Here is a 27589-nt window from a genome sequence, read left to right on the forward strand (position 1 = left end):
AGAAACTGCAGTAATTAGAATACTGAAATTAGTACCAGAACAAAGTTGAGTATTTTGGATGCAGTTGTTTTTCCAGTAACGACTTATGGGTTTGGAACCTAAAGAAGTCAGATAAGGATATCTTATATTGAAAGGCGTGCAAATGAATGGGTATTAGAAAAGATCAGAACTTTAAGGCTACTTATGGATATTGACAGAAGAAAGTTGAAATATTTTGGACACATTGAAAAGATGACGTCTCAGAACAGTAATAGAATGTAAAATTCCTAGAAAAAGAGGAAGGGATAGGTCAGTGAGATTGTGTGTGTGTGTGTGGAGTGGCTGATCTTTAGAGAGTTGAAACCTCCAGCAAAGCATACAACAGGACTACATGATGAGGACGGGTGTGGCACATCACCGAGCATTGGAATGACCATGCAGCATCTGTGGATGTCCAATGAAGAGATGATTTAGAATTTCAAAATTTTAAGTTTACTAAGAATATATCTCACTTTCATCATACTTCAACAAATTACAGGAGGACTTTGTTTTATTCATATACAACAATACGAGCTACAAATCAGCAGTAAAAATTGAAGGACATACAAGAAGTCAATTTGATAAGTATCTAATGCAGTGTTTGGAAAGTTATGAAAATAGCAGGAAAACAAAAAAAAAATCTATATTTTTATTAATGAATGTTAGAATAAGTAGTTGGTATAGTGAATAAATGTATATGGAACAAGCAAGAAACTCTGCTAAAATACCAAGCTTTCAGTATATAACAGTGTCAAACACGAGTTGAGCAGCTGGGTCACAAGTAAAATAATCTGAAACGAACTTGACATTAGTTGTAACATATTCTTGAGTATTAATGGTGCTGTAATGGTTAAACAGAATGCGAGAAGAAAGATTAGTAAAATAAGTGTTTTAAGCAAAAATGCAAACTGTTAATGAGATATTAACTGTATTGAACTGCCATATCTGATACACATGAAAACAATGATGCTCCAAGACTACCAAGTTCTTCATTACAAAACAAAATTCACCTTCATTCTCATATCTTGGGAGATTTACAAACTCTCAAGATATGAGAAACTAAGACAAGTGGAACCTTAGCTGTTGGGTTGAAGGTCTTTTTAGACCTTCAACCCAACAGCTAAGGTTTACTTCTGTCATTAATCTTAATATGAGCTTTAGCTTATATTAGCAAATCTAATATTAGTACTACGTACTACAGCAATACCTCGATTAATGCAGTTTTTTTTTTTCGATACCCAAGTTCGATTAGTGCACCTATATACATCTTAAAAATAAATGTTACAGATTTTAAAAATTTTCGATCTATACATTTTTTATGGCTAACTATTTTAAAAAAATCACTCACCAGGATGAAATAATTTAGTTACCGATTTGAAACAATTTATTTAATTAAAACTCTCAAAATTCAAATTTAATTTAATTACAAAGTTATTTTGTAATGGCACACTACACTATTTCCATATACACTATGTTCCAAATTTACCACCAAAATTTATGTCATCTGCTTTACATAGCATTTTGCTGATCATCTTGTGCAATTGTTTTCCTTACTTTTTTATTTTAAATTATTTTCCTAACATTTAATCATGAGTAAAAGAATTAGTGAGCAAAAAAGAGAAGTGTGAAATAGATTTGAAAAGTAATCTGATTAGAAGAAAAACTTGAAATAATAAAGAAAAATGAACAAGGTGAGTCCAGAGCAAAGATAGGACAAGAACACAAAAATGGGTGAATCAACTGCTGAATACAAAGAGAAAGGTAAGGCAGCTGCCTCAAGTTCATCATGCATGCACTCGAAATCAAAGTATTATAATGATTGAATTCGAGAGACTTCTTTTTACATGGATCGAAGAATTGTAACCAAAAATGGATCACACTAAACACTGGCTTTCTTGAATGAAAAGTCTCTTTGGAAAGAAAGGGATATCGATGATGGAAAAGAAGAATTCCACGTTAGTGCCGGGTGATTTGAGCGTTTTAAAAAGAGAAATAGCCTACATAATGTTCTAATCGCAGGTGAAGCTGCAAGTGTGATAAGGAGATATCCAGAGATTTTGAAGAAAATTGTGTAAGAAGGGGACTATTGTGATCAACAAATATTTAATGTTTATGAAATTGGCTTTTTTTGGAAGCAAATGCCTTTAAAGACTTTTCTACCCAAATCAGAGAAATCTCAGCCTGGTTATAAAGTCGCAAAGTCAAATGAAATTATTGCTAGCCATATGGAAGCACATTCTTCCATATTGTGCAAATGATTTGAGACTTTTCAAATTAATCTAATTAAATCTCATTCTTAGAAACTAGATGATTCCGACCTACTAAATTTAGATGCACAGCGGGAAGACCCTGAAGAAAATGAAAATTTAATCACTGACAAGTCCAAAGAAGTTTCGCAGAACAGTTTGAAAATAGTTTTTGTACAATCAAAGTTTTTAAGCAGCAATGCTGAGAGACTGACCCTGGTGAAGAGAGAAAACCAGTAAAATTTGCAGAAGAGGTAATAGGGCCATACCAGCAGTTGTATGAAAAAAAGAAACAGAACGCCGGCCAAACTATGTTAGCTCAATTCTTAGTTAAGAAGCAAAATAATAAATTTATATTCTGAATATGATTTATTGTCTTTCAGCTTCATGGTTTTCCTTTAACTAGGCCCTTACACACCCTAATTCTTTTATTAAAAAAAAAATAAGGGTCAAAAAAGAAATCTGAGGAACAAATTATACATTTTCCCATAAGTGGTTATATTCAATTAGTGCGCCTGTTTTAAAGAGCGCATTAATTGAGGCATTGCTGTATATTCTATATATATATATATAAATGTGGTCCACATAATGAAAATAAAATTATCTTGTGTAATCTTTGTTTACTTATATCTAAAGAAAGCATTCAAGTACTTAAAGGTTATACATTTTATATGCCTGCCAGATAGTTGTTATTATTGTTCCGGGCAACTCCAAGGAGTCGAGGGAGGCCCTAACATCATGTCAAGAACAACTATTCGACATTGACACAGTATCTATCATACCTTGCCTTGAACTCATTCACGGGCGTAGCACCCACAACAGACTCTGGAAGCTTATTCCACTCATTCACCTCTCTCCAAGTAGAAAACCTAGCTCTAACTCCCTTGTCAACCACGCTCTTGCCCAGCTTCCATGCATGGCCTCTAGTATATTTTCAAAAATATCTTCTGGATCAATCTTATAGAAACCCTTCAGTAATTTGAATGTCTCAATCATATCATCCCCTCCTTCGCCTATCGTCCAATCTCTGCAACCCACAATCTTCAACCTATTCACATAAGGTTCATTCCACAGACCTTCTATCATCTTGGTCACTCATCTCTGGATCCTCTCCACTTCCTCCCCATCACGAAGAAACCCTGGTGCCCATAACTGGGCACAGTAGTCCAGATGGGGTCTTATCAAGGCTCGATACAGAAGAACAACAACTTGTTTGTCTCTGAAGCCAAGTGATTTGATGAGCTGATTTAGTCACTTTTGCAATGTGCCCCCTAAACTTCAATTCCCTATCCACCAACACTCCCAAATCCCTGGCCTCATCAATCTCCTGGAGTATGGTTCCACCAATGCGATATACTGCTGCTATTCTTTTCACCCCAAAGTGCATAACCTTACACTTTGCCACATTAAATTGACATCTATTTTTCCTAGCCCAGTCCTCCAAACTATCCAAATCATCCTGTAAAATTTTGACATCCTGTGCACTCACAATTGCTCTACCCAACTTTGCATCATCAGCAAACACTTCCTCTCAAATCCCTTCCTATATCATTGATGAACAAATTGAAAAGCAGTGGTCCAAGAACAGAGCCCTGCAGCACACCACTAGTCACAAGCAGTCTTTTAGACTCCACTCCTGCATAAACCACTCTCTGGTATCTCTCCTTCAACCACCCTCCTATCCATCTCGCCAACCTTATATCTATCTGCATCTGCTAAACTGATTAGGGTTCTATGTGGTATCCTGTCAAAGGCCTTGGCAAGGTCCAGTAGTATCACTGTAAACCCATTACCCCTATCCAGTTCAGCCGTCACTGTGTTATAAAACGTGAGCAAGTTACTGAGGCATGATCTACCCTTCACAAAACCATGTTGTTCCCCATACAATATCCCATTTTCATTTCTCTAAGATCTTGACAATGATTCCTGATATGCTAATCGGTCGGTAATTTACAACAGCAGTCTTGGAACCACCTTTATGCAGGGGAACTGTTTTCCCCTCTTTCCACCCCCTTGGGACTAACCCAGACCCGAGACTCAAATTAAACAAAATGGTCAAGGGTACTGACAATTCTTTAGCTGCTTCTCGTACGACACGAGCTGGTATACCATCCAATCCCACGGATGTATTGACATTGAGGTTATGCAATAGACTACTCGCCTCCACTTCACTTACCATTCCCGTATAATCTACTGGTTTATTCGTTTCTTCAATGTCACCACCTGGATGATATATACTTGCAAAGTGCTCACTCAGTAACTCAACTATATCAACTGATTCAGTTACCTCCCTACCATCGGCATTCTTTAAAATCATTCTGCCATGTACATTTTTCCTTTTACTTGCTACATACCTAAAAAACTGTTTAGGATTCTCTTTAGCCTGCATGGCCAATGTTCTTTCGTAATCCTTTTTTGCTTTTCTTATCACACTCGTTACCCTTCTGGCCTGCGCTATATACCGTTCATGTGCCTGCCAGTCACCTTTCTCCTTAAATTCCCTCCATAGTTGCTTCTTTTTTTGCAGCTCAAGCATAATGGTGTTATTCATCCATTTAACCCCTACTTGATTTATTATTCGGACTCTAGGTATGCAGTCAGCCATTGCTTCATGCAAACACTTCTTAACTGCCTCCCATGCACTATCAACTTCTAGTCCTTGCAGTTGTACATGCCATGACACTGAACCAATCAAACTCCTAAGCTTGTCATACTTTCAAGCACGATAATTCCACATGTACCCTGTCTTAATTGAAAATTCCACACCTTTAGCCACCTCCCAAGTCAAGACCCTATGATCACTCTCACCAATTGGTGGCAATGTGGTCATATTTGTTACAGCGAAATCCTCAGATCAAGCACTCTCTGACCCCTAGTATTTTCCATTACATGCTGTTGCAGATAGTTATCCCTTAATAACCGCATAAAATCCAATTCCTCCCATGTGTCCTCTCCTCACTCCAATCAAAGCGACCATAGTTGAAATCTCCCATAATAATTACCCTCCTTCCACTCATTTCTTCTATTTGCTTGTGCATACTGTCACCACCATCTTTTCCATCATCACCTAGTCTATAGCAGCACCCAATTGTATATTTAGTTCTGCTAGCCACAATCTCACACCAAATGGCATCAAACGTGCTCTTTTCTCTATCCTGCAATTCAACTTCTATTCTCCTTGGCTGTAGCTCATCAGCTATCATCAACAATACTCCTCCCCCTATTTTATTCTCCCTGTCATTACTGAACACACTATACCCATCACGCATTCAATCCCACTAGCTATATCATCTACAGTCAGCCATGATTCACTAATACCAATAACCTGTGGTCTGGAAGTGCAACCATGGCCAAAAACTCTTCCTTCTTGTTCCTAATACTCCTAGCATTAGTGTACATGAATTTAAGACCCCCATTAGCCCCAACCCTACCTTGATGCCTTATATTAACTATCCCACTCTGATTTGTTGTCCTTATTTGCTCGGGCATATTATATTCATTCATACATTCAACTGCCTCCCTAAGGACTGTATATCTATCCCCCCCCCCTAATAAATCTAGTTTCCCTGAATTTGCACATCCATTACATTCAGCAACACTTTCTCAAGTCTCCTTACAAGTAACCATTCAAATGCAAGCCATCCATTTTATATAGATCCTTTCGCCCATCGAACTCACTCCACACATCCACAAATTCCACACCACTTGTCATACATAACCCACGCATAAAGTCATTCACAATTATGGCCCTCCTTTTAAACATTTCACTGTCATACCGTGGTAAAAGATTAATCATTCTAACTCTCTCACTCTTTTTTTTTGCTACCTCAAACAATTCATTCAGGTCTTCTATCATTTCCATTTTATCTCCTTTCAAATCATTCATACCTGCCACAACAATCATTTCTTTCACCCTTTCCTTTTGCTCTCTAATAGACTCAGTTACATCCTCTATGGTCGCACCAGGTTGGTACGATTTTGTCAAATCCTCTACTAACACACCTCGTACTAACGAGTCGCCATACAGCACTCTATCCTTCATTTTGTTCATGTTCACATTCATACGGCTATTTTTCCTGTCATACTTTTTATTATTGGTTGGTTCATTCAGTCGACTTTTGCTCATACGCTCTAGCTGCTGTTTTGCCCTTTGTATCGCACCATTCAACAATGCGATCTCACTCATTGCATCTATCTCATCTTTTTTTATTCTCTGTAAAACCATTAGTACTATCATTCACACTTTCTACATTCACACTCTCACAATTCTCTGGTACTACCTCGCCGTTTCTTGTCATATCCCTATTTTCTTCATTCTGAAGTTTGACAAAAATATCACACTCACGATCCGAAATACACTTCATTTCTCCCTACATTTTCTACACACATTCACTTCTTTATTATCATCTAACCACACTCTGACAGCACTCTGCAAAGTGTACGTTTCGCAGATAGTACACTGAATCATCTCCTTTACATTACCGTTCTTGAAAGATGATGGTGAACCATCATTACTGGCCGTCATTTTCCTTCGTACTGGAGCCATACTAGTAACGTATTTTATCAAATTATAAATTATAAACACCAAAAACACACTAACAGACGCACTAAGATACGCAAGGCAAACAAAACTACGCAATATTAAAGTAAATTTATCAACGATAACTGAAAATAACGCTTATCTTATCTGTAGCTTTCACAAACACTACACACTACGAATCCCTCTAGCGGCGACTTCCCGACATAGATTATGTTATAAAACACTTTAGTACACTAACTACAATAATATACTAAAATTACACAATTAAATCTAACAAAGATCACATATCTTTCAGGAGCTCTCCAACAGTACGTCCTTTCCAAATAGTTAAATTAAAAACAAAGAATATGTAATACACTAATCCTTTGTCCCGATCACTACAGAACATCAGAAGGTTCTGTAAACTGAGATAATTTCACAGTGAGTGAGCATTTTACTAAAGCATTTCTGCATTATCGTATAGATATTCACCACTTCCACATGCTTATAAGCAAAATGCTGATTATTTATATTTAGTCTGTAAAATTTGATATTGGATACAGCATTCTGCAAAACTGCTAACTAGGAAGTTTGTTGAACTTGTGACATAGTGAAAATGTGTGTTGCTTCTAACTTCTAAAATTCTTATAAACAGTGTAAGAATATTATTTAAATTGACATCATTCTTCTGCTTATTAGAAAAATAAATAAGATAATGACTTTTTTTTTCTCCTCATATAGGTCTTGCGTGCAGATGGTCCACCAAGTTTTATGCTTAGTGCTCAATTCCATCCCGATTAGCAGGCCTTATAAATGTAGATAGATATCAGCTTTTTTTTAACTGCTGTTGTAAATTATTGTTAATGTATATATTTCTTATTTTCTTTATTTTGTTATGCTCCTGTTTTGTATCATAATATACTGCAAAACTAAATAATAGTTTTGCAGGCACCGCATATCAGAACTTTTGTGAATAATCAAGTACCGTAGTATGTAAAGTTCCTGTAATGAACTTTCCATGTATAATAGGAGTTAAAGTACAAATATGATCCGTTAATATCAAACTCACAAGAATTTGATTAGTCGAAGGTTTAGATAGTGTTCAAGTTTCTGTAAAGTTAAAGTTTAGTTAAGCATAAAATGCAAAGTTTATTGTATCATAAATGTAAGTAAATAAATTTCATTACGTAATGTTTCTTACGTGTCTGCCTCTTTTTTAAATTCACACTGTCAGTAAAAATCTCTATAGTACTCATGTAGCCCAGAGAGAAATGCAACTACATACTGGCACACACTCACAAAAAAAAAATCACTATTAGGTGTATGTAATGTTGAGAAGTGCAGTGCAGATCTGCAAGCGAATTTGCAATGTGTGAAAATTAAAGTATATTTGTAATATGGACATAATACAATTTATAGTAAAATCAAAAGTTGACTGTGCTGTACAATACACTAGGCATGAACTGGTTAATTACAACAGAACACTTATTTCTTAAATGTCTTATGTAATGTTGAAGAAAAAGAAAGTATGAAAATTAATGAATTCCATATTGGTTTTCTTAAACAGAAGAAAAAAAAAACATTTAAATAGACTTAAAGTACTAGGTTTTGAAATTGCTAAACAAATTGCTACAATTGTTTTTCTGGTGAAATTAAAGCATCCATCATCTTCCCCCCCCCCCCCCCCCCCATGCACACACACAATTGCTATTTCTGCATTATTTAGTAATAATGCCACTTAGTTCCATCTGTTCGCAAGTTCATATCCTCCATTACTGATAGAAACACTGTTAAAATATGCAACATACTCATTTCTGAAACTAGCTGACACACAAATCTGGGGACATGGGTTAACTAAACCTAAAGTCCACCTAGGACTACAGGATATTGTCTGTTTGTCATAAGAAAGAGAAGTTGTTTTTATCTCCCTAGTGTGTATATGTTTGAAGATCTGTCCTTTAAGGATATCTCAGTGATCATAGTAAAGTACTGATGTAACAGCTATGCCTGTTTTATTTATTGAACCACAACTGTTGATGCACTAAACTGAGTCAGATTGGCTACCAGTGGAGAATGAACTGCCCACCCAGTCTTCAAAAGTTATAGGATTAAAACTGCCTTGTCTGGAAAAGGGAATAAAAGACATTAGCAGGGTTTTTTTTTTGTCTCAATTTGGAGATTACAAATTAACAATTTTAAAATGTACATACTCTATAAAGAAGTATCATTTGAATTAGCATAGGCAATTGGAGGTGCTGCAACACCAGGTGGTGACCCATTAGCTCTTTCTGAGTGGCCCATGAAGAGATTTATAGAGAGAAATTATTTCATTTTTTTTTTAAAAAACAAAAATTGACAGGAAGGTAATTTATATATATATAAATATATGCATGTCATCACAATGGAAATCTTTCTATTAAAAAAAATTAAATATTCTTATGCTCACACACTAAGCTGAAGCAGCTTCTGGTGTAATAAAGAGTAGGTAACATTGAGCTGCACAGATGACCCATGATTATATGTGCATGAAGCATCCCTGTATGAGCAATTCACCTTGGCATGCTCATGAGTGGAGTTGTATCTGTGTGGCATGAACATGTATTGTGCATTTATGCAAATAACACATACATATACATATATTATTTACTTGCCTTTTTAAAATATTTATCACACCATAATATACCGATCAAGAATATCTGGACACTACTTTGTATTAATGGATATGGCTGTATACATCAGAAGCATAGCTCATATAGGTATAAAAGAAAGTGCACAGTCTTGCAATCTTTACATACAAAAACGAACAGTAAAATGAGCCACACTGAAAAGCTCAGTGTTTATTGGAAAAATAGGGTTTAGCAGATGCCAGGAGAATACTACCTGCCCAAATGCTTGGTACCATCTGTGAAGTTTGGGTATTATAGAATGTCACCTTCATAACAACTTTGTTCAGGAAATTTCTCCCTTGCTGCAGCTGCCCTGCTCAACTATAGGTATTGTGAAATAGAAATGCATATGAGCAATAACAGTACAATCACAACTTGGTAGGTCACATAAAATCCCAGGGTAGGACTTCTGAATGCTGAAGTGTGTGGCACAAAAAAACTGCCTATCCATGGCCACACAGCTGCATACAAACTTAACATCAGCAAGGGCAATGCCAACATTGGGCAGAGAGTGTAAAGCTAGCTACCATTACTCTGGAGCAGTGGAAATGCATTCCCTGGGGTGATGAATCACTTTGCCATCTGATAGTTCAATGGACAAATATGGGTTTAGCAGATGCCAGGAGAATACTACCTGCCCAAATGCTTGGTACCATCTGTGAAGTTTGGTAGAGGAGGCATCATAGTCTGGGAGTGTTTTAAATGGTTTTGGCTGGGTCCCCTAATTGATGAGGAATCAACACCAGGGCCTATAATGGCATAGGCCATTATAGGTCCTGGTGTTATATAGAACAATTCTGTGCTTCCAACTTTATGGTAACAATTCAGCAAAAGACTCTTTCTATCAACATAACAATGCCCCTCCCTCCTCATCCACAAAGTAAGCTCTGTGCATGAATAGTATTTGATGGGATGGGTGCTGAAGAACTTGACTAACCTGCATAGTGCCATGATCTCAGCTTCACATCAACACCTGTGAGATGAACTGGAATGCTGATTTCATATCAAGCCAAACTGCCTGACCTCGTTAACTCTTCTAGAAGAATGGAAGGAAATTACTGCAGCAATATACCAAAATCTTCCCAAAAATCATGAAACTAAACTCACTGATCTGAAAAAAGGCTGATTCATTACGTGAATGTATCTCGACTTAAAAATTGAGTTACAGTCTTAACAGTTGCGATATACTACTTCTACAATGTCATAAGTTAAAAATGCAAAAGACAAAGTTGTGGAATAATGCTCAAATTCCAATCAGGTATAGTTTTAATAAGATCAGATGAGCTATTAACAATTTTTTTTCTTCTTTCATTAAATGACCACAGACAAACAAAAATGTGGATTTTTGTATTTTATTAAAACAGTATGGGTTTAATTAACTTCTAAATATACATTATGTGAGCCAAATAACAAGTACTGTTTTCTCAAAGTGTGTTTTAAATCTGGAAAAACTTGAAGAATTGCACTTATGAAAATATGCCTTATTCTTGATACCAACACATACAATCAAATCCCATACTTTCTTAAATACAGAGCTCTATGTTACAATATCTTTCTTCTTTACATGATCATTCAAATTATTTTTCTTTCACAAATATTCCTCTATTCTTTGTAAAGATTTTCTTAAACCTGGAGGAGCAAGATCTAAAGGTGTCTTCTCTTCCTGCAAGAAATTTTTTTTTTTTTAGGAAAACTGAAAAAGTTACTGAATATTTTAAAAATACACAAAAATATATAGGGATCACTTCAGGAGGCTTCCACATTGCCTTTAAGGAAAGAGAACTGAATGAGGATTCTGACCAATGTTCCCTCTAAGCTGTGTGCATGCACGAGCACAAGGGTTGAAAAGGGAGAGCACGTCTAGTAACTACATGCACAAAATTTCTGCTTTAAGAATGTCCAATTTACAGTCAATTTCTGAATGTACTACAAAAATGAATTATATGATAAATCATATTTGTCACTTATTTTATTTAGTAATTTCTCCAATATCTCCATTCCAGTATTACTCCAACTTAATACACTCTAATAGTTACTCTTAGCTACTGTCAGCAAGATGCAGGTGCATATTTGTTTAGAGTCTACTGTCTAGCAGTACATTCACTGGAATTCATGCAAGTGGTGATGTGATTGATTTCTATGGCTATGTGGATTTAAGTGAATTAATTTAATGCTTACTATTCTACAGGTTATAGCAAAATGAAAAAGGGGCAACATTAATGAGAAATATTACATTCAAGAATGTGTGAGCAGGATGTCCTTGACTCCCTAAAGATCTCAAATAATAATAAGTTCCTCATACACCTTCATTTTTAATATGACTGATTCTGCCACTGATGCCATCGTTCACTCTGCTAATTTTTCTCATAACTCATATCTGTGGGAGTTCCTTTCAGACCCAACTCTCAGATCCATAAGTTAAAACTGGTTTGAACACTTTTTTGTATACTGCTAGCTTAGTTTTGACTAATTTCTCTCTTATTCCACATACAAGCCAATGATCACTATAATGAGCCCCTAGGCACCAGAGACTTTGTTATAATGCAGGGTTCACTATAGCGAACTTAGGTTAAAAATACTAACCCTTGCACTTCGGTCCCATGGAACAAAAAAAAAAAAAAAAAAAAAAATCATGAAAAATTGGCAGGAAATTGTACAGATAACAAAACACAAAGGACTGGAAGGAACCATACTTTAAAGTGTACAAAATAACAACATGAAAAAGTACAAATGACAAATACAAACAATAATGGTAGCAAAAAAAGATCTAGAAGAGTATGAAATCATGAAATTAATCATGATTTTAATCATGAAATTAAAATCCAGAATTAATATTTAAATTTTGCAATGTTACATTAACTTAAATTTAATGTCACTACAAAGAGGAAGAGAAAAGAAGTGCATTAGTCACCATGCATTAGCCTGAAAGGAGGGAGGAAAAAGTGAGAGACAGCTGGTGTGAATGTCAGCTGGCACAAACTGATGCTGTTCTCCTAAAACTGTAAATTAAAGAAATGTTGCATAATACACAGCATGTTTCATTTTGTGTTTGAAAGACTCAATAACGTAAAAATCCTAGATTTCTAATTTAGAATTTTTGAGTATTTAACCTTTTTTTTTAAATTTAAAACACTTCTAGATTCTTAATTCTAGATTTTTGTAATTTTATGCTCTTCTAGTTCTTTCTTATGTTTCCTATTATTATTACCGTTTGCATTTGCTTTTTCGTGTTGTCATTTTCTGTGCTTTATGTATGGTTCTTGCTGATCCTTTGTGTTTTGCACTCAAAGTACAATTTCCCACTATTTCCCCTTTGTTCTGCTTCCTGAGTTTCATTTATTGTTTCCCACAATTTTCATTTATTTTCTGCGATTTCCTTTTGGTTATATTTCCCAGCCATTTCCTTGTATCTTGATTATGATGTCATTTGATAAGAAATTCAGTTCTTTGCAGCGGCGGCAACCCCAAGGAAAAAATGAAAAAAATGAAAAAAATTAAATTTTATTTGTGTTTATAAATAATAAAAATGCTGACAACATTATATAAATACAATAATACAACATGTTAAAGGTTGCAGCTTATGTTTTGACATTGATTGAATAGTTAACTGGAATTGTTCAATTAACGCTTTAGATTACGAAACAAATGCATCGCGATCTAACGCAGTGTTGGAATTATCACGTTCGGCCAAATGCAGCTAGACTTGCCGATATTCGTTTGCACTTGTCACTGCACGTAACAAGTAAATCCAACACTGCTCATGGAGTAGTGTCGCTACAGATAAATTGTATGCTTGCACGCGTTATTTCTATGTATGAAACTTTTATTATTGGTGTGTGTTCGTAGTGAGGGTGAAATGCTTTTAATAAAGTAATTTTTTAATATGTAAATTTATTTATTAATAAATTGGCTACTGATAAGGAAAAAATGAATTATTTTTTTGATTTTGTATATGTAGCACTCCCACTTAAAATTTTCGCCAGCCACCACTGGTTCTTGTTCACTAGAGTGAAGGTTTTTAGCCTATTCTTCATCCCATAGTTCACAAAGGACCGTAGAGTGAATATTAGGTAATGTTCCTTATAGAAATCTCCCACTTAGTCCTTGATTGACACTTTTCTTTCAGCTATCTACAAGAGAAACACCAGTCCAACTTTTTTATACTGTTTATCCAACTTATTCTAGGTCTGCTTCTTTTTCGAGTTCCTGAAATAAGTCCTTCAAGAACTTGCATTGATAATCCAGTTGATCTGCTGATATGATCAAATCACATAAGTTGTTTCCTTTGAATCTTAGGATGTTATCTATTGGACCAGTGAAAGAACTGATTTTTTGTCTTACTTCAAAATTTGTGATGTGATCAGCATATCTTTAGGAACCACCTATAACACCTCATTTCAAATACCAGTAAAGGAGGGTCCAAGTTTCACTTGCATATAGAAGTACCGAAATAACTAGTATGTTGATAAGGCATAATCTGTTGGTAATCGTAAGCTTATCTGTCCATAGTAGTTTGTTTTTGGAGTGCTGTTGTTTTTGCAATTTTTGTTCTAATATCCTGTCTTGATCTGCCATCTTTATTAACGGTATTGCCTAGGTGAACTTCTCCTATGGGAATATGAAAATAAATAACATGTACTGTGAACACATAAGCCTTTTCATGCATTTCTTCTATGGGATTTTGTTCAGTTTCTGCTATAGTTCTTCCTTCTTGGTTAGAAGTACAGATATTTGTCATTGTTTTTGGGTACTCATGATTAAGCCATATATTTTAAGAGTATAAACTAATTTTGTGGTGATTTCTGATTTGTTTTCTGCTAGAAGATCAATGTCAGCAAACTTTAGATGGTTTATTCTTCTTCCTCATACCATCACTCCACTATCACGGTTCTCAAAGGCTTCGTTTATAACATATTCGAGGATGAATTTAAATAACGCTGGTGATAGTTTGCACCTGCCATACTCCTCACTCCATTGGAAAGGGAGTGCTATAATTCCCCTTGATTTCAACCATCATTTCAGAAGACGAGTACAGAGATTCAATCAGTTGTATTATTTTGTTGTCTATTCTATAATGTTGAACTTTTCAAAGGGCATCATGCAAATATAAATATTTCAAACAGAATCAAAAGGCTTTCTTGTAAGTCAATAAAATTAAGGCAGATTACTTTATTATATTCTATATATTTTTCTCCAATGATATGGAGTGTAAGTATATGGTCAATTGTACTCCTATTCTTTCTAAATTCAGCCTGGAAGTCTGAAAAATAAAAATTGAATTCCATTTTTGCTTCAATATGCGAGGATAAGATATCCACCAAAAATATTTTGCTTGGGTGGCAGATGAGGTTAATTGTCCTAAAATTATTGCACTTTTTGTTGTTTCCTTTTTCTGGAATGGAAATAAGGATAACTGCATGCTGGTCTTCTGGCCAGATCTCAATGTTCCACACCTGCTAACAAATTCTGTGGAGTGCAGAAAAGGTTTTATAAGTTTCTTGCAACTATAGAAACTTTCCAAAATTTAAGTGACATTAATGCTCAGAAATTCCAATTTAGAAACTTCCCAAAATTTGGGAAACATTAATCCTCAAAGATCCCAATTTGCAACCTAGGCCTCCTACAAATGCCCACAGAAGACACACCACCTAGATAAGACTTTAAAGTCATATCCATGTGCTTCATTTAGTATTGTGTTGCCTGTGTGTGTTACAAGTGTCAGTTGTACTCCCTGAAGATGACTGAGTGACAAATGAAATATTAGAAACATTACAATATATTTTTTAAACCCTTTCTTAGTGCTGTCAATACTCCAAACTTCCAACATGATGTCCTCCCAGCACTTAAGCATTAACACAGATTAACTACATACTTAATACACTTCCAGATTACTAGCTTACAGCTGTATAGAAAATTGTGGGATACCTTATTTAGAACATCTATCCGTGCTCCAGCTTCTATCAACATCTTTGCATCTTCTGCTCTTTCTTCTTCACATGCTAAATGTCTGAAAATTAAGTTATATTCTCTAATTAACAGATCGATAAATTAATAAACTCAAATTTGGAAGCTGAATGTTAAGAAAGGAATTAAACTGAGTAAACAAATTACCATGAAAGAAAGATAACTGGTAATAAGAAACATGAACAATTAGATAATAATATGTTGATGAAATGGATAGAACATAATTAAATACATTGCTATTTGTTGGTAAGTAAACAGTGATTTATTTAGGTATGTTTCATTTATTTTTTTAATATACTATTTACAATGTCAAGAGAAGACTTACTTCTAAAATGAATATAATAACTACTTCTGTTTGGTTTGGGGGGGGGGGGGGATGTACAAGAAATGTTAATTTTTATGTCAAATTCAACTCTTACTACAGCGAACGGCATTGTAAATAACCTAAGATTTCATGCCAAAGCAGCATAGTGTCAATGAAATATTCTAAAAAAAAAAATCGAAAAGAGAAAAAAAATCAGAGGCCAAATGACCAGCAACTAGGTTACAGAAAGTAAAAACAATAGACATGCTTGCAAAATTATTATGCAAATTATTATTAAGTTTCTTGAATTTAAATCAGAAATAAATGCTATTTATAATGCTGTTAAGTACAAAACAGGTTTCAAGGCAATAGAGAAAAAAATTAATATCAGATATTCTGAAGTTTGATGTCCTGATAAATTTATGCACACCAGGTTTTCAAAAGTTCTTCACCAAGAACACCTGCTAAATGCTGTAAGCACTACAAAATGATATGATCATTTTTCTTGTGTAGGCCCTGGAGGTGATGGCAGCGAGGTTTTCAAGGGAACCAAACATAAACCTGATGGGTTTCTCCCAGTGAAAGCATATTTCAGTGCATTTTTATTTTCGATGTTTTTTTGAATCATTTTATTCAGTCTGTATATTAAGTTAGAAAAAAAAAAGACTTTAAAATTTAACAACAACAAACCTGGAAACTCATGATAATAACACTATTAATCAGGACTTGACAAATACTTGGCTACTCAAGCATGGCAGGTAGATTTTGGATAAGTAGTTGAAGACTAGACAAAATAGAATTTTTTTTTTTTTAGCATCCGTGCTGATGGAATATCAGAACAGATGCTAAAAGAGTATTTAGCTGAGCTGGCTATTCCTTTAACCAGGCTATATAATTTGAGTCTCAGAACAGGGAAGATTCTGTAGGAATGGAAAGAATGTATGTGGTAATCCCATTGCCCAAGAGTGGTGCAAAGATGAACATATAGAACTATCGATCAATCAGTATCTCAGGAGTGGCAGTGAAGATTTTGGAAAAATTGGTTAAGGCTTGCATTCAGAAATAGGGTGACAGTGAATCTCTACTTTGCAATGAACAGCATGGGTTTACTAAGGGGGAAGTCATGTTTTAGCAACTTGCTCACATTCTGTAATAATGTTGTCATTGAACTAGACGGGATACACCATGATACTTTTGACAGAATAAAGCATGGTAGACTGTTGCATAAATTGGGGAATATGGGTTATAGAATATTAGTGTTGATAAGAGGATGGCTGACTGACAGATATCAAAAAGTGGTATATGGGAGATGTGAGTCTGCAAGAACTAGTGATGACAAGGATTAGTCCTTGGTCCACTGTGATTCAATCTGTATATTAATGATATTTGGAAGGATTTGACAGATGACATACAGCTATTTGCTGATGATGGCTATTCCTCAGGAATGCTAATAATGGCTAATAATCAGGAATGCTGCTGCTGATATGCAGTACTTGCAGAATGATTTGAATAGGCTGGAATTGTGGGCATAGGAAAATGGATGTCAGTTCAATGTCAGTAAATGTAAAGTCATGCACTTTGGCATGATTAGATATCCAATGTTGTATTATATTGATGAAATTATCCTAGAAGAAACTGATCAGGCCAGGGATCTTGGAGTGCTAGTAGATAGCAAGTTGAAGTTCAGGGCCATGTGGCAAAGATTGCAAATACAACTTAAAAAATAACTGCAATGCTGAAATGAACTTTAAGATGTAAAAATGTCATTTTGCCTCTTTACAATGATAAGACCTCACTTGGACTATTATGTGCAGGTCTAGTCTCCTGGTTTCCATTGTGATTCTAATACAGTGGGGAGAGAGAGAGTGCAAAGGAGTTAAAAATGATATCAGAATTGTGGAACACTAATTATGAAGACAGATTGAGAATTTGTGTTGACAATTTTACAACTTAGCAAATCCCACATCACCAACTTAGACTGCAGACACTAGCAATGTAAAGATAAGGATGTCATTTTGCCTTTTTACAAGGCCTTGATAAGACCTCACTTGGACCATTGTGTGCAAGTCTGGTCTCATTGTTTCCATTGTAATTCTGATTAGAGAGAGTGCAAAGGAGAGTGTTAAAAATGATATCAGGATTGTGGAATACTGATTAAAGACAGATTGAGAATTTGTAGACTGCAGACACTAGGAAAGAGGAGAAAGAGTTGTGATATGATTGAGACTTACAAAGTTCTGAAATGTCGTACAGGAATGGAATGATGTTGATGGAATTTGTCATTTTATGGAGAATGGGAAAAGGACAAAGAGAGCATACTTGGAAGCTGAGAATGAATGCTGCTAAGAAGGGGGGGCGAGGGCTAGATTTTTCTCTCAGAGGGTAGTGTGTGATTGGAATGGACTGCCACTGGATGTGGTATGTGCAAGCAGTGAATGAATTCAAGAATAAGTATGATATCTAGTGTGTGTGTAGTATGTGACCTCCCTTGATGAGTCCTTGACTCCGTGGAGGTCTCTCTTAATAATAATATCTTTGTGACAATAGGTGTTCACATAACAGAGCAACTTATCTCTTACATAATTCCATCATTCTTTCATTATCATTTTCTACAGTTTCTCCAAATACTGCAATAACATCATCCACCTATTTATTTACAACTTAGCAAATCCCACATCACCAAAAATTTTTCTTTTGAAGAGCATCCATCCACAATTTCATGTCCTCAAATTGATTCCAATTTCAGTTTCTATATAGGAACTTAAACAAAGTTAATAGGATATTCAATCCTATTATCACACTGTCCTGTTTAGGATATTTGGTAGAATCTCTATGTTAATCATTCCACAATATGAAATGTGTACAGTGATAATTTATTTATTAAACTGTGCCTTTAATAAGCTTGCATGTCATAGGAAGAATGTTGCAAATTAATAAATACAGTCATCCCTTGACTTACGTATCTTCGAACGATACGTAAGTCAAGGGATCATGGACGTTCGAAGATACGTCCATGATCCCATAATGGAATAAATAACATTTTCGACTATACTTTCGAACAAGATGCAAGAGAGCTTAAAGTAAAAAGGTTTTAATTTAGCAGCAATGCATCATGCAACAATATAGTGGCAACAGTGCATTCAGTGGCAACTGTTGCCACTATATTGTTCGGCTCATTCGGCTTCAACAGTTCCTCTGTTGATTTTGTGTTTGAAAAATATGTTATTTGTGTATTTTCGTCAAATATTTCGTGATATTTTGAGCAACATGGCCCCTACACGGCCAATTAAAAAACCTAGTGAAGAATCACAGAAAAACAGGTGAGCAGTTGATCTTGAAACAAAGTTGCAAGTGACGAAGCAACGACAAGGTCCTATCAGTGATTGGAAACGTTACTTCCGTCATGCATAGAAGACCTGAACCTGAGGCACTTCACCATGTTGAAGGAGAAAGCAGGACCCGATTACGACAATGAATGCAGTGCTTCTTCGGCTGGTTCATGATTCAAGCAGCTTTTTGCACTGCATAATGTAGAAATATATGGTAAATCTTCAAGTTTCGATGAGAAGACTGCCAAGGAGTTTGTGGAGAAATTGAATAAAATTATTACGGAGGAAAATTATTTGGCACAGCAAATATTTAACATAGATGAGACCTTGTTTTGGAAAAAAATGTCCGAGCGGACAATTCATCCACAAAAAGCTAAAATCTATGCCTGGTTTCAAAGCTCTTAACGACCATGTTACGATTCTATTTGGGGGCAATGTGGCTGGATATAAACTGAAACCATTTGTGATATGGCACTATGAGAATCCACGAGCCTTCAAAAACGTTAGGAAGCATACTCTTCCAGTTCATTAGCGGAGATATAAGAAGTCATGGATGATTCAAAAATTGTTTGCGGATGCCTTAATCAACTGTTATGCGAATGAAATGGAAAGCTATTGTGGGAAAGAAAATGTAGAATTTAAAATTTTATTAATTCAAATAATGCTGCAGGTCATCCGTTTTATATCGATGATCTTCAAGGTTCAAAGTCATGTTTCTCCCTCCAAACACTACTTCATTCATCCAGCTGATGGATCAGGAAGTTCTAGTAGTGTTTAAGGTTTATTATCTATGGAGAACTTTATCACGAACCATTTCTGCTAATGAAGGAAACGACAGACTCCCATGCAATTCTGTATGGCATTCAATATTTATCATGCTATTAAAAATATTGCTGTATCTCTCAATGTATGAGTGGCATATGAAAAAAGACATTAAAAAGGTTTGTGCACGATTTTGGAAGTTTTGAAAAAATTGAAGACCTTTGTAATTTGAGTGAAGAAATAGTGGGCCTAGCAAACAATCTGAATCTCGAAGTGAATGATGACGACATAGTTCAACTCATAGGAAGTGCCCCTGAAGAGTTGACCAACGAAGAATTAGTTGAACTGGAGGAACATGTTGCAGAATAGGAAGAACGAGAAAAGGAAGAGGAAAAAGAGAAACAAGGAGAGGTAATTGAACAATTCACAGTGAAGGGTCTTGCAGAAATGTTATCTGCAGTTAGCAATGTTCTCAAAATGGTTGAAGACATGGACCCCAGTGTTGAGCGGTACTTATTAGTAGAAAGGAAAGTACACAATAAGTTTGTTTGCTATAAACAAATTTATGATGAAAAGAAGAGGAATAAGCAAAGCACATCGGACATTTTCATCAAAAAAAAAAAAAAAAAAAAAGGTTACACCAGAAGAGCCACAGCCTAGTTGTTCACACAGAGAAGGTAATGAAGATGTGATTGTGGAGGAAGATTTGGGTGAATATTCTCTTGTTTTATAGTAGCAGTAGCACACAGTTCAGTTTTATAATAAGGTTTAAAAATTAAAATGACAGTATACTTATTACGATTAAGTCCATAATCCCTATAACTTTGTTGATTTAATGTATCGACTTACGTCTTGCCTGATGGAACAGAGTCCGACATAAGTCGAGGAGAGATGACTGTATACTCCTCAATTCCTTTACAATATTAGGCTCAATGGTCTATTATAGCAGGAAATCTGGCTTCTTACAAACCTAATTCTAGTTAAAGTGATTGATTCTATCTGCATAGTCTGCTATGTTAATTAATGAATGCATTTTCTGGATTGTCTGTCAGTTTTGCAAAAGTTATGAGAAACCCAAATTTCCTGGAGTGAAGGGAACTCTGCCACCTGAACATGAAGCAGGCTAACTCATCATGTTCCCTGCATCCTAGAAAAAAAATTTTAACACTATTGTCAGTACCAACTATGCTAGAAAGGCATTATTATATATAATACCATTCCACCATAGGTATGGATGTTCATAAAAGTCTACTCTGGATGAGCTTGTACAGCTCCAAATTTTAAGGCTTGTCTTAAAAAAAAAAAAAAAAAATATATATATATATTCTTTTATGACTGATTACTGGTATCATGTAAACAGTGGTTCTCAGGATGAGTCAGCTACTGATTTAGATACCTGAAAAGGATCTATATTATATCAATCCTTCCTCCTCATACATATAATAGACCCTAGTGGCCTGTTACTTTTGTATTAGGCATGGCCTATTACGATTCGAAACTGCGACCGCCTCGAGGATAAGGTGGTTAGCCCTATGCTTTCCAGTGTGTCCTAGGTCTGTAGACGCATATGTTCACAGGGCCGGTTTGCCTCTTCTGGGGGACGAAAAACCCAAGTTTCCAGGTGAAAAAAAAAAAAACCCTACCTCTGTATGAGACTGGCTAACTCACCTTTAGTCGAAAGAGTCCAGATAAAGGTTCCTCACGTCTTGGATGGGAATCAAACCCAGGTCTTTCCGACCAAAGGACTTCGTCTATACCGACTGAGCTATGGAGGCTCCATATTACATCAGTAATCTCCTGAATTCATAAGGAGATAATTTATAATCTAAAATAATAATGGTATTTTATTGGAATATTTGACATCAACTTTGAAATATATCAAAATATATGCATATATATCAAAATTTAAGTAACTTTCAACTAATTTAAAAAAAATTAAAAAAAAGCAATGTACTTTGAAATTAGCATTTTATATTATTTAATTAAACTTACAGTGCTGTATTGCCTACACAGTCCCTAGTATTTATTTCCAGTTGATTGCTATAGGATGTTAAAAATAATTTTAATATTCTGGTATTTCCTTTAGATGCAGCTCTATGGAGAGGTGTGCTTCCCATATGATCACTAACATTAATATCTGCATGGTTATCGAGAAGTATCTCTGCTATCTTAAAAACAAAAATTTATATATATATATATATATATATATATATATATATATATATATATATATAAACATACATGCATACATACTTTTTTTATATACACACACACACAAACAAAAGGGAAAAAATGAACTATCAAAAATTATGAGATAAATTATGGAAATTTTTTTGCTAACAGACTAAACTGTGGACTTCTTTAGTTTACTGCCCATTTCCTTTCATATAAAAACAGATGAAATTGTATCTGAAATTTATGATAACAAAATGTGAATTCTGACAACTAATTATATAAAAATGGAATAATATTAAAAATTAATTCAAAAAATAAACTGACTACACATTTTGAACTTTCATCCTTATCACAAGGATATTATGAAGAATAGTACCAAATAAAAGCAGATGCATTCTAGTAGTTAACAACAGTTTGGATTACTGTGTGCCACCTGTGTGTAATTCAGATGTCCTATATTATGTGGTTAATTCTGTTTTAATTCTTTTATGTTCTTTAATTATAACAATAAATTGTTACTAATTTGTGTATGTCAGGCTCACATAATAACATATATTAGCTGAATGCAAATAAATTAACTTATTTATGATGGCCTGTTTGAGGTGAATATTCTGAATTTGAGATCTACATTAGTTCAATGCACACTCTCATTCTTGGCACTGAATTTCCAAATGAAAAGAGGAAAATCATTTTGTTCAGAACATTATTATTATTATCTGATACTTCCAGGGAATCAAGAATTCATCGAAGGAGACTATACATCGCTCAAACCAGTTGTCACACCTTCTCTTAAATGCAATCTCATTATATGCACTCACCACTTCAAAAAGGCAAACTGTTCCACTCACTCACTGCTCTGCAAGAGAAAAATCTAACTCTTACCCCTTTCTTAACTGCAAACAAACTTCCATGGATGCCCCATGTTCTCCCTCCACCAATCATATAACCAAAAATTTCATCAGATATCCTATAAACACCCATTCAAAAGTGAGTCTGTCCACATCCTCTTAATCTATATTCCATAATCCTAATATAATCATTATAGCACTTCTATGCACTCTTTACATAGCTTTATCCCCTCCGAACCCAGGAGATCAAATCTGTACACAGTAGTCCAGGTGTAGTTCTCATCACACCAATTCCCATCATATCATTCCAGCCTATTGAAATCATTCTGTAAGTGCTGGATATCAGTAGCATGGCTGATTGCTCTACCTATCATTATATCATTAGCAAATAAATGAGCATCCCCTGTTAGATCCTTCTTAATGTCATTAACACACTCGCTGCCAACTACGAGTATACTCATAGTTGGTATAGAGCCTCACAAGCCAACTACGAATATACTCGTATGACGCTTACCGCCGCCAGCGAGATTACTCGTACTGACCTTGAAGAAGTGAAAGTGCTTGGCGTGCAGAGCATAGCAGCTAAAATGTGTATACTCGTAGTTGGTATATGAGCCTCACAAGCCAACTACGAATATACTCGTATGTCGATTACCACAGGCAACAAACTATGCCCAAGGAGCATGGCAGCGAATGTGTTAACGTATAGCCTGATAAAAATCCCCAAAGTACACTATTAAATTTATTTGCAGTGAAGTATAGTTTAGCTAGAAGAAAAACTTGCCATCTATACAGATGATAATACATTAATCCTTATGTCTTATGCCATATTTCTTGAAGGGTGTGATTGCTTATATAATAGTGTCCCATGTGTATACTAAGCAGAAAAGATAAACTATTTGGTAGTTGCATAACTAGTCTGTCTAGGAAAGGAAGGAACTGTTTCTTTTTGTATAGCAAAATATTATTTTTGGATGTTCACTGTTAAAATGTATATCAATTGTGCCTAAAAATGAATCAAATGTTTCTATGCCATGAGACTAAATTGCGAACAAGTTGTCTGTATAGTGTAGCTAGACTGTTGGTTTGTGTGTAGTGGTGTTAAGTACTTGGTTTTCTATTACAGTAGTCTCCCCCCCCCCCCTTATCCATGGAGATTCCAAGACATCCCAAGGATACCTGAAACCGCAGATAGTACCAAACCCTATACATGTTATGTATTTTCCTATACATACATACATTTTCCTAAAATTTAATTTATAAATTAGACACAGTAAAAGATTGACAACAATAACTAATAATAAAATAGAATAATTATAACAACATACTGTAATAAAGTTATCTGAATGTGAATGGAACCTTAGCAACCTCAGCAAACTTTTTTTTAGGCTTCTCTTTGGCCTATCTGAATTGCCAGCATCACTACTCTTGCACTTTGGGGCCATTATTAAGTAAAATAAGGGTTACTTGAACACAAGCACTGCAATACCGTGATAGTCGATCTGATAACTAAGAACCACTCAGAACGGCACGCAATTCCAGATATTCCTGATTTCCAAAAGGCTGCTTTCTCCACCTTTGCAATGAGTTGCCCTGATGTTGAACTACCTCTAAAATCAGCCAAATTGTCTATTACTAAAAGACAGAGCAATACGACTTCATTTTGACGATGTAAAATTACATAGTTAAAGTGGATATTAGATTCAACATTATTTCAAAGCCGAAAGTTTGTAGAAACTATGAAAACTTCGTAAGTACACCTGAGAGCTTACGAAACTTTCATACATTCTACAAACATTCGGCTTTGAAATAATGTTGGATCTAATATCCACTTTGCCAACATAATTATAAATTGTTTATTTCTGGCATTTTCCATTTAATATCTTCAGACCGGGGTTGACTGTGGATAAGGGGGGGACTATGGTAATTCTATATAGAAATTGGCTTGGGGGGGGGGGACTCATTGTAGTCCCATGTATCTTTATATTTTTTTCCTTCTTTTTATGAAATATAACCTAGTTATTATTATTATTATTTATATGGGCACTCTATCAGTCAAGTAAAGAGCCCAGTCTGCACACCCTTACTAACCACAATATTAAACACCTTCCAAGTGTAACCCCTGTTCTCCTCCTACTCCCCATGTATTGAAAAATTTCTTCTGTATCAATTTTATAGAATCCCTTTAGTAACTTATAAGTTTCTATCATATCCCCTCTCTTCTGCCTGTCAGCTAAACTCTGCAACCCACACACCCTCAGTTATTTATCCTCATAGGGAACATTCCACAGACCTGTCCCCAGCTTGGTCACTCGTCTCTGAATCCTCTCCACCACCTCCCAATTCCCAAGAAACACAGGTGACCAAATCTGTGCACAGTAGTCAACATGTGACCAAATCATAGCATTATAAAGAGGGATAAGATGTTCACCTACAATTTCTTTCCACACTGGCATCTCATCATCCACAATTGTTACTTTCAACCTCTTCCTTCAAACTCTCATTCATTTTTGTGCACTATCATTCAATGCTTCCACTACATTCTCCACAACACTTTGACAATCCTACCTTATATCCATAATATCAGTCACTTCATTCTTTCGCTCCCGACATTTCTTATACAGCGGTGCCTCGCAATTCGACAATTGAATTTTGCGGGCCAGCGCATGCACGTGCATGGAATTGTGCGATGTCATTTGTTATTCGTCATTTCTTGTTGGGCTGCATTGGTGTTTGCTCATGTTGTTTGTGCTAATGTTCAATTCTGCATTTTTCAGAAATTAAAATTTTGTGCATCCACATTTTTTGAGTGAAATTTAAGAATGGATCCAAAGAGAAGTGAACAGAGGAATAATTCAGGAAAGAAGCACACTTGGTGAAGCATAGAGAAGAAGAAAGAAATTGAAGATAAAGTTCAGAAAGGTAGGAATTACAGATGTTGCTCAAGAGTATGGCATTCCGAGGTCAACTGTGGCAACTTTTTGGCAACAGAGAGAGAGAGAAAATTATGGGTGCTAGGGTGTTTGCTGGTGCAATGAAGGTTTCTGAAAAGTATAGATCTTCAATCAATGAAGGGATGGAAAAGCTGCTTATCACCTGGATTAGAGAAAGACAGATGAAAGATCCAGTAACTCAGGCAATGATCTATGAGAAGGCTAGGTTAATTTTTGAAGAATTGCAGAAGAAAACTCCAGGATGTACCTCAGATCAAACTGAGGAATTCAAAGCAAGTCGAGGCTGGTTTCACAAATTCCAAGGTAGAACAGGCATCCATAATGTTCTCAGACAGGGAGAAGCTGCTAGTGCAGATAAAGAGGCTGCAGAAAAGTTTGTGAAAAAATATGAAGATTAATCAGGAAGGAAGGCTACCTGCTACAGCAAATTTTTAATGGGGATGAAACTGGGTTATTTTGGAAGCGCTTGCCAAATCGAACTCGCATCACGCAAGAAGAAGTGAAGCTCCCAGGACATAAGCCTATGAAAGATAGGCTTACCTTGTTATTGGCAGCAAATGCAAGCAGAGACTTTAAACTAAAGCCACTTCTGGTCTACAATTCAGAAAATTCTTGGTGCTTTGGGAAGAAAATCATTAAGTCCAAACTGCCAGTGATGTGGAAATTCAATGCAAAAGCTTGGGTAGACCAGCAAGTTTTCAAAGATTGAATTTTTGAGGTGTTTTCCCCAAGGGTGAAGAAGTTCCACTGACAACAATTTGCCTTTAAAATAACTGCTAATCTTTGACAATGCTAGTGTCCACCTCAAGACTTAGAGGACATTCTTGAAATTTACTTTGACTTCATTAAAGTCCAGTTCTTGCCCCCAAACAAGACGTCACTGATCCAACCCATGGATCAAGAAGTGATTGTGTGTTTTTAAAAACTTTACACCAAGGCTTTGTTCTCACGGCTTTTTGATGTGACTCACTCTTCTGACAAGACACTGAAGGACTTCTGGACGAGTTCAACATTCTCCATGCCATTTCCTTTATTAAAACTGCCTAGGATGGAGTGACACAGAGAGCCCTTCATGCATCATGAAAGAAACTCATTCCTAATTTTTCTCAGGATGACAACAGTGCAGAACAAGCAGCTGGAGAATCAGAAACAGCTGTAGCCATGTGAGAGATCATTTCGACGGTGGAGAATCTTGACATAGAAGAGATTGACGAGGCTGATGTAGAAGAGCTTGTGGAGGATCACGATGACAAACTGACCATGGAAGAGCTCAGAGCACTCAGCAAACAGCAAACAAAGGAGAGAAAAAGAGGAATTTCACCTGAAGAAGCGGATGGTAAGGAAAAAGGGCCAATGCCAACAGCTGCCATTAAAGAAGTTTTATTCCATTTGGAGAAAGTGCAGTCTGTTTGTTAGAATGGCACCCCAATACTGCTGATGTGAGTAGAATGACAGACTTGTTCAACAACACCATCATGCATCACTTCAAAACCATCTTGAAAAAGAGGGATCAGTTCCTCATCCCTTTCAAGCAAAGAGAAGACGAGAAGAGGTAGAACAGGATAAAGAAGACTCCCTTCCAACATCTAAGGCTCAATAGATTGTATGTATTGTGTATACAATAGTGTGTTTTGTAATTTAGTGTGTTATACAATAATAAAATACGTAAAGTAAATAATATGGTCCCCATCCCACTCTCCCCTAATGGGGGAGCGGGATGGGGGTCCGACAACAAATTAATCTATTTTCCATAGACTTATATGGGAAATATTGTCCTGCAATTCGACATTAGTTCGGCACTGGA

The 27589-nt window shown here is 35.7% G+C and overlaps 2 protein-coding genes across 4 annotated transcripts in view; one reads left to right on the forward strand and one right to left on the reverse strand.

The window, feature by feature from the left end:
• Positions 1–7978, forward strand: part of LOC150108931 (uncharacterized) — a 298899-nt gene extending 290921 nt beyond the window's left edge. For both annotated transcript variants that reach the window (XM_090411045.1, XM_090411050.1), the window contains exon 20: positions 7525–7978. The gene's annotated coding sequence lies outside the window, so the exon portion shown is untranslated. The remainder of the gene's footprint in view (positions 1–7524) is intronic.
• Positions 7979–10697: 2719 nt separating this feature from the next.
• The window catches only part of LOC150108932 (uncharacterized), a 64442-nt gene continuing 47550 nt past the window's right edge, over positions 10698–27589 (reverse strand). For both annotated transcript variants that reach the window (XM_090404392.1, XM_090404402.1), the window contains exons 5-7: positions 21801–21976; positions 15375–15456; positions 10698–11112 (exon numbers count right to left, since the gene is read on the reverse strand). In XM_090404392.1, coding sequence (XP_090260518.1) covers positions 11038–11112; positions 15375–15456; positions 21801–21976 — 333 coding nt within the window. In that variant the 3' untranslated portion in view covers positions 10698–11037. The remainder of the gene's footprint in view (positions 11113–15374; positions 15457–21800; positions 21977–27589) is intronic.

The sequence above is a fragment of the Typopeltis vanoorti genome, chromosome 2 (assembly GCF_054136105.1).
Source record: "Typopeltis vanoorti isolate ZY-2024b chromosome 2, IOZ_Tvanoo_1.0, whole genome shotgun sequence".
Taxonomy (NCBI): domain Eukaryota; kingdom Metazoa; phylum Arthropoda; class Arachnida; order Uropygi; family Thelyphonidae; genus Typopeltis; species Typopeltis vanoorti.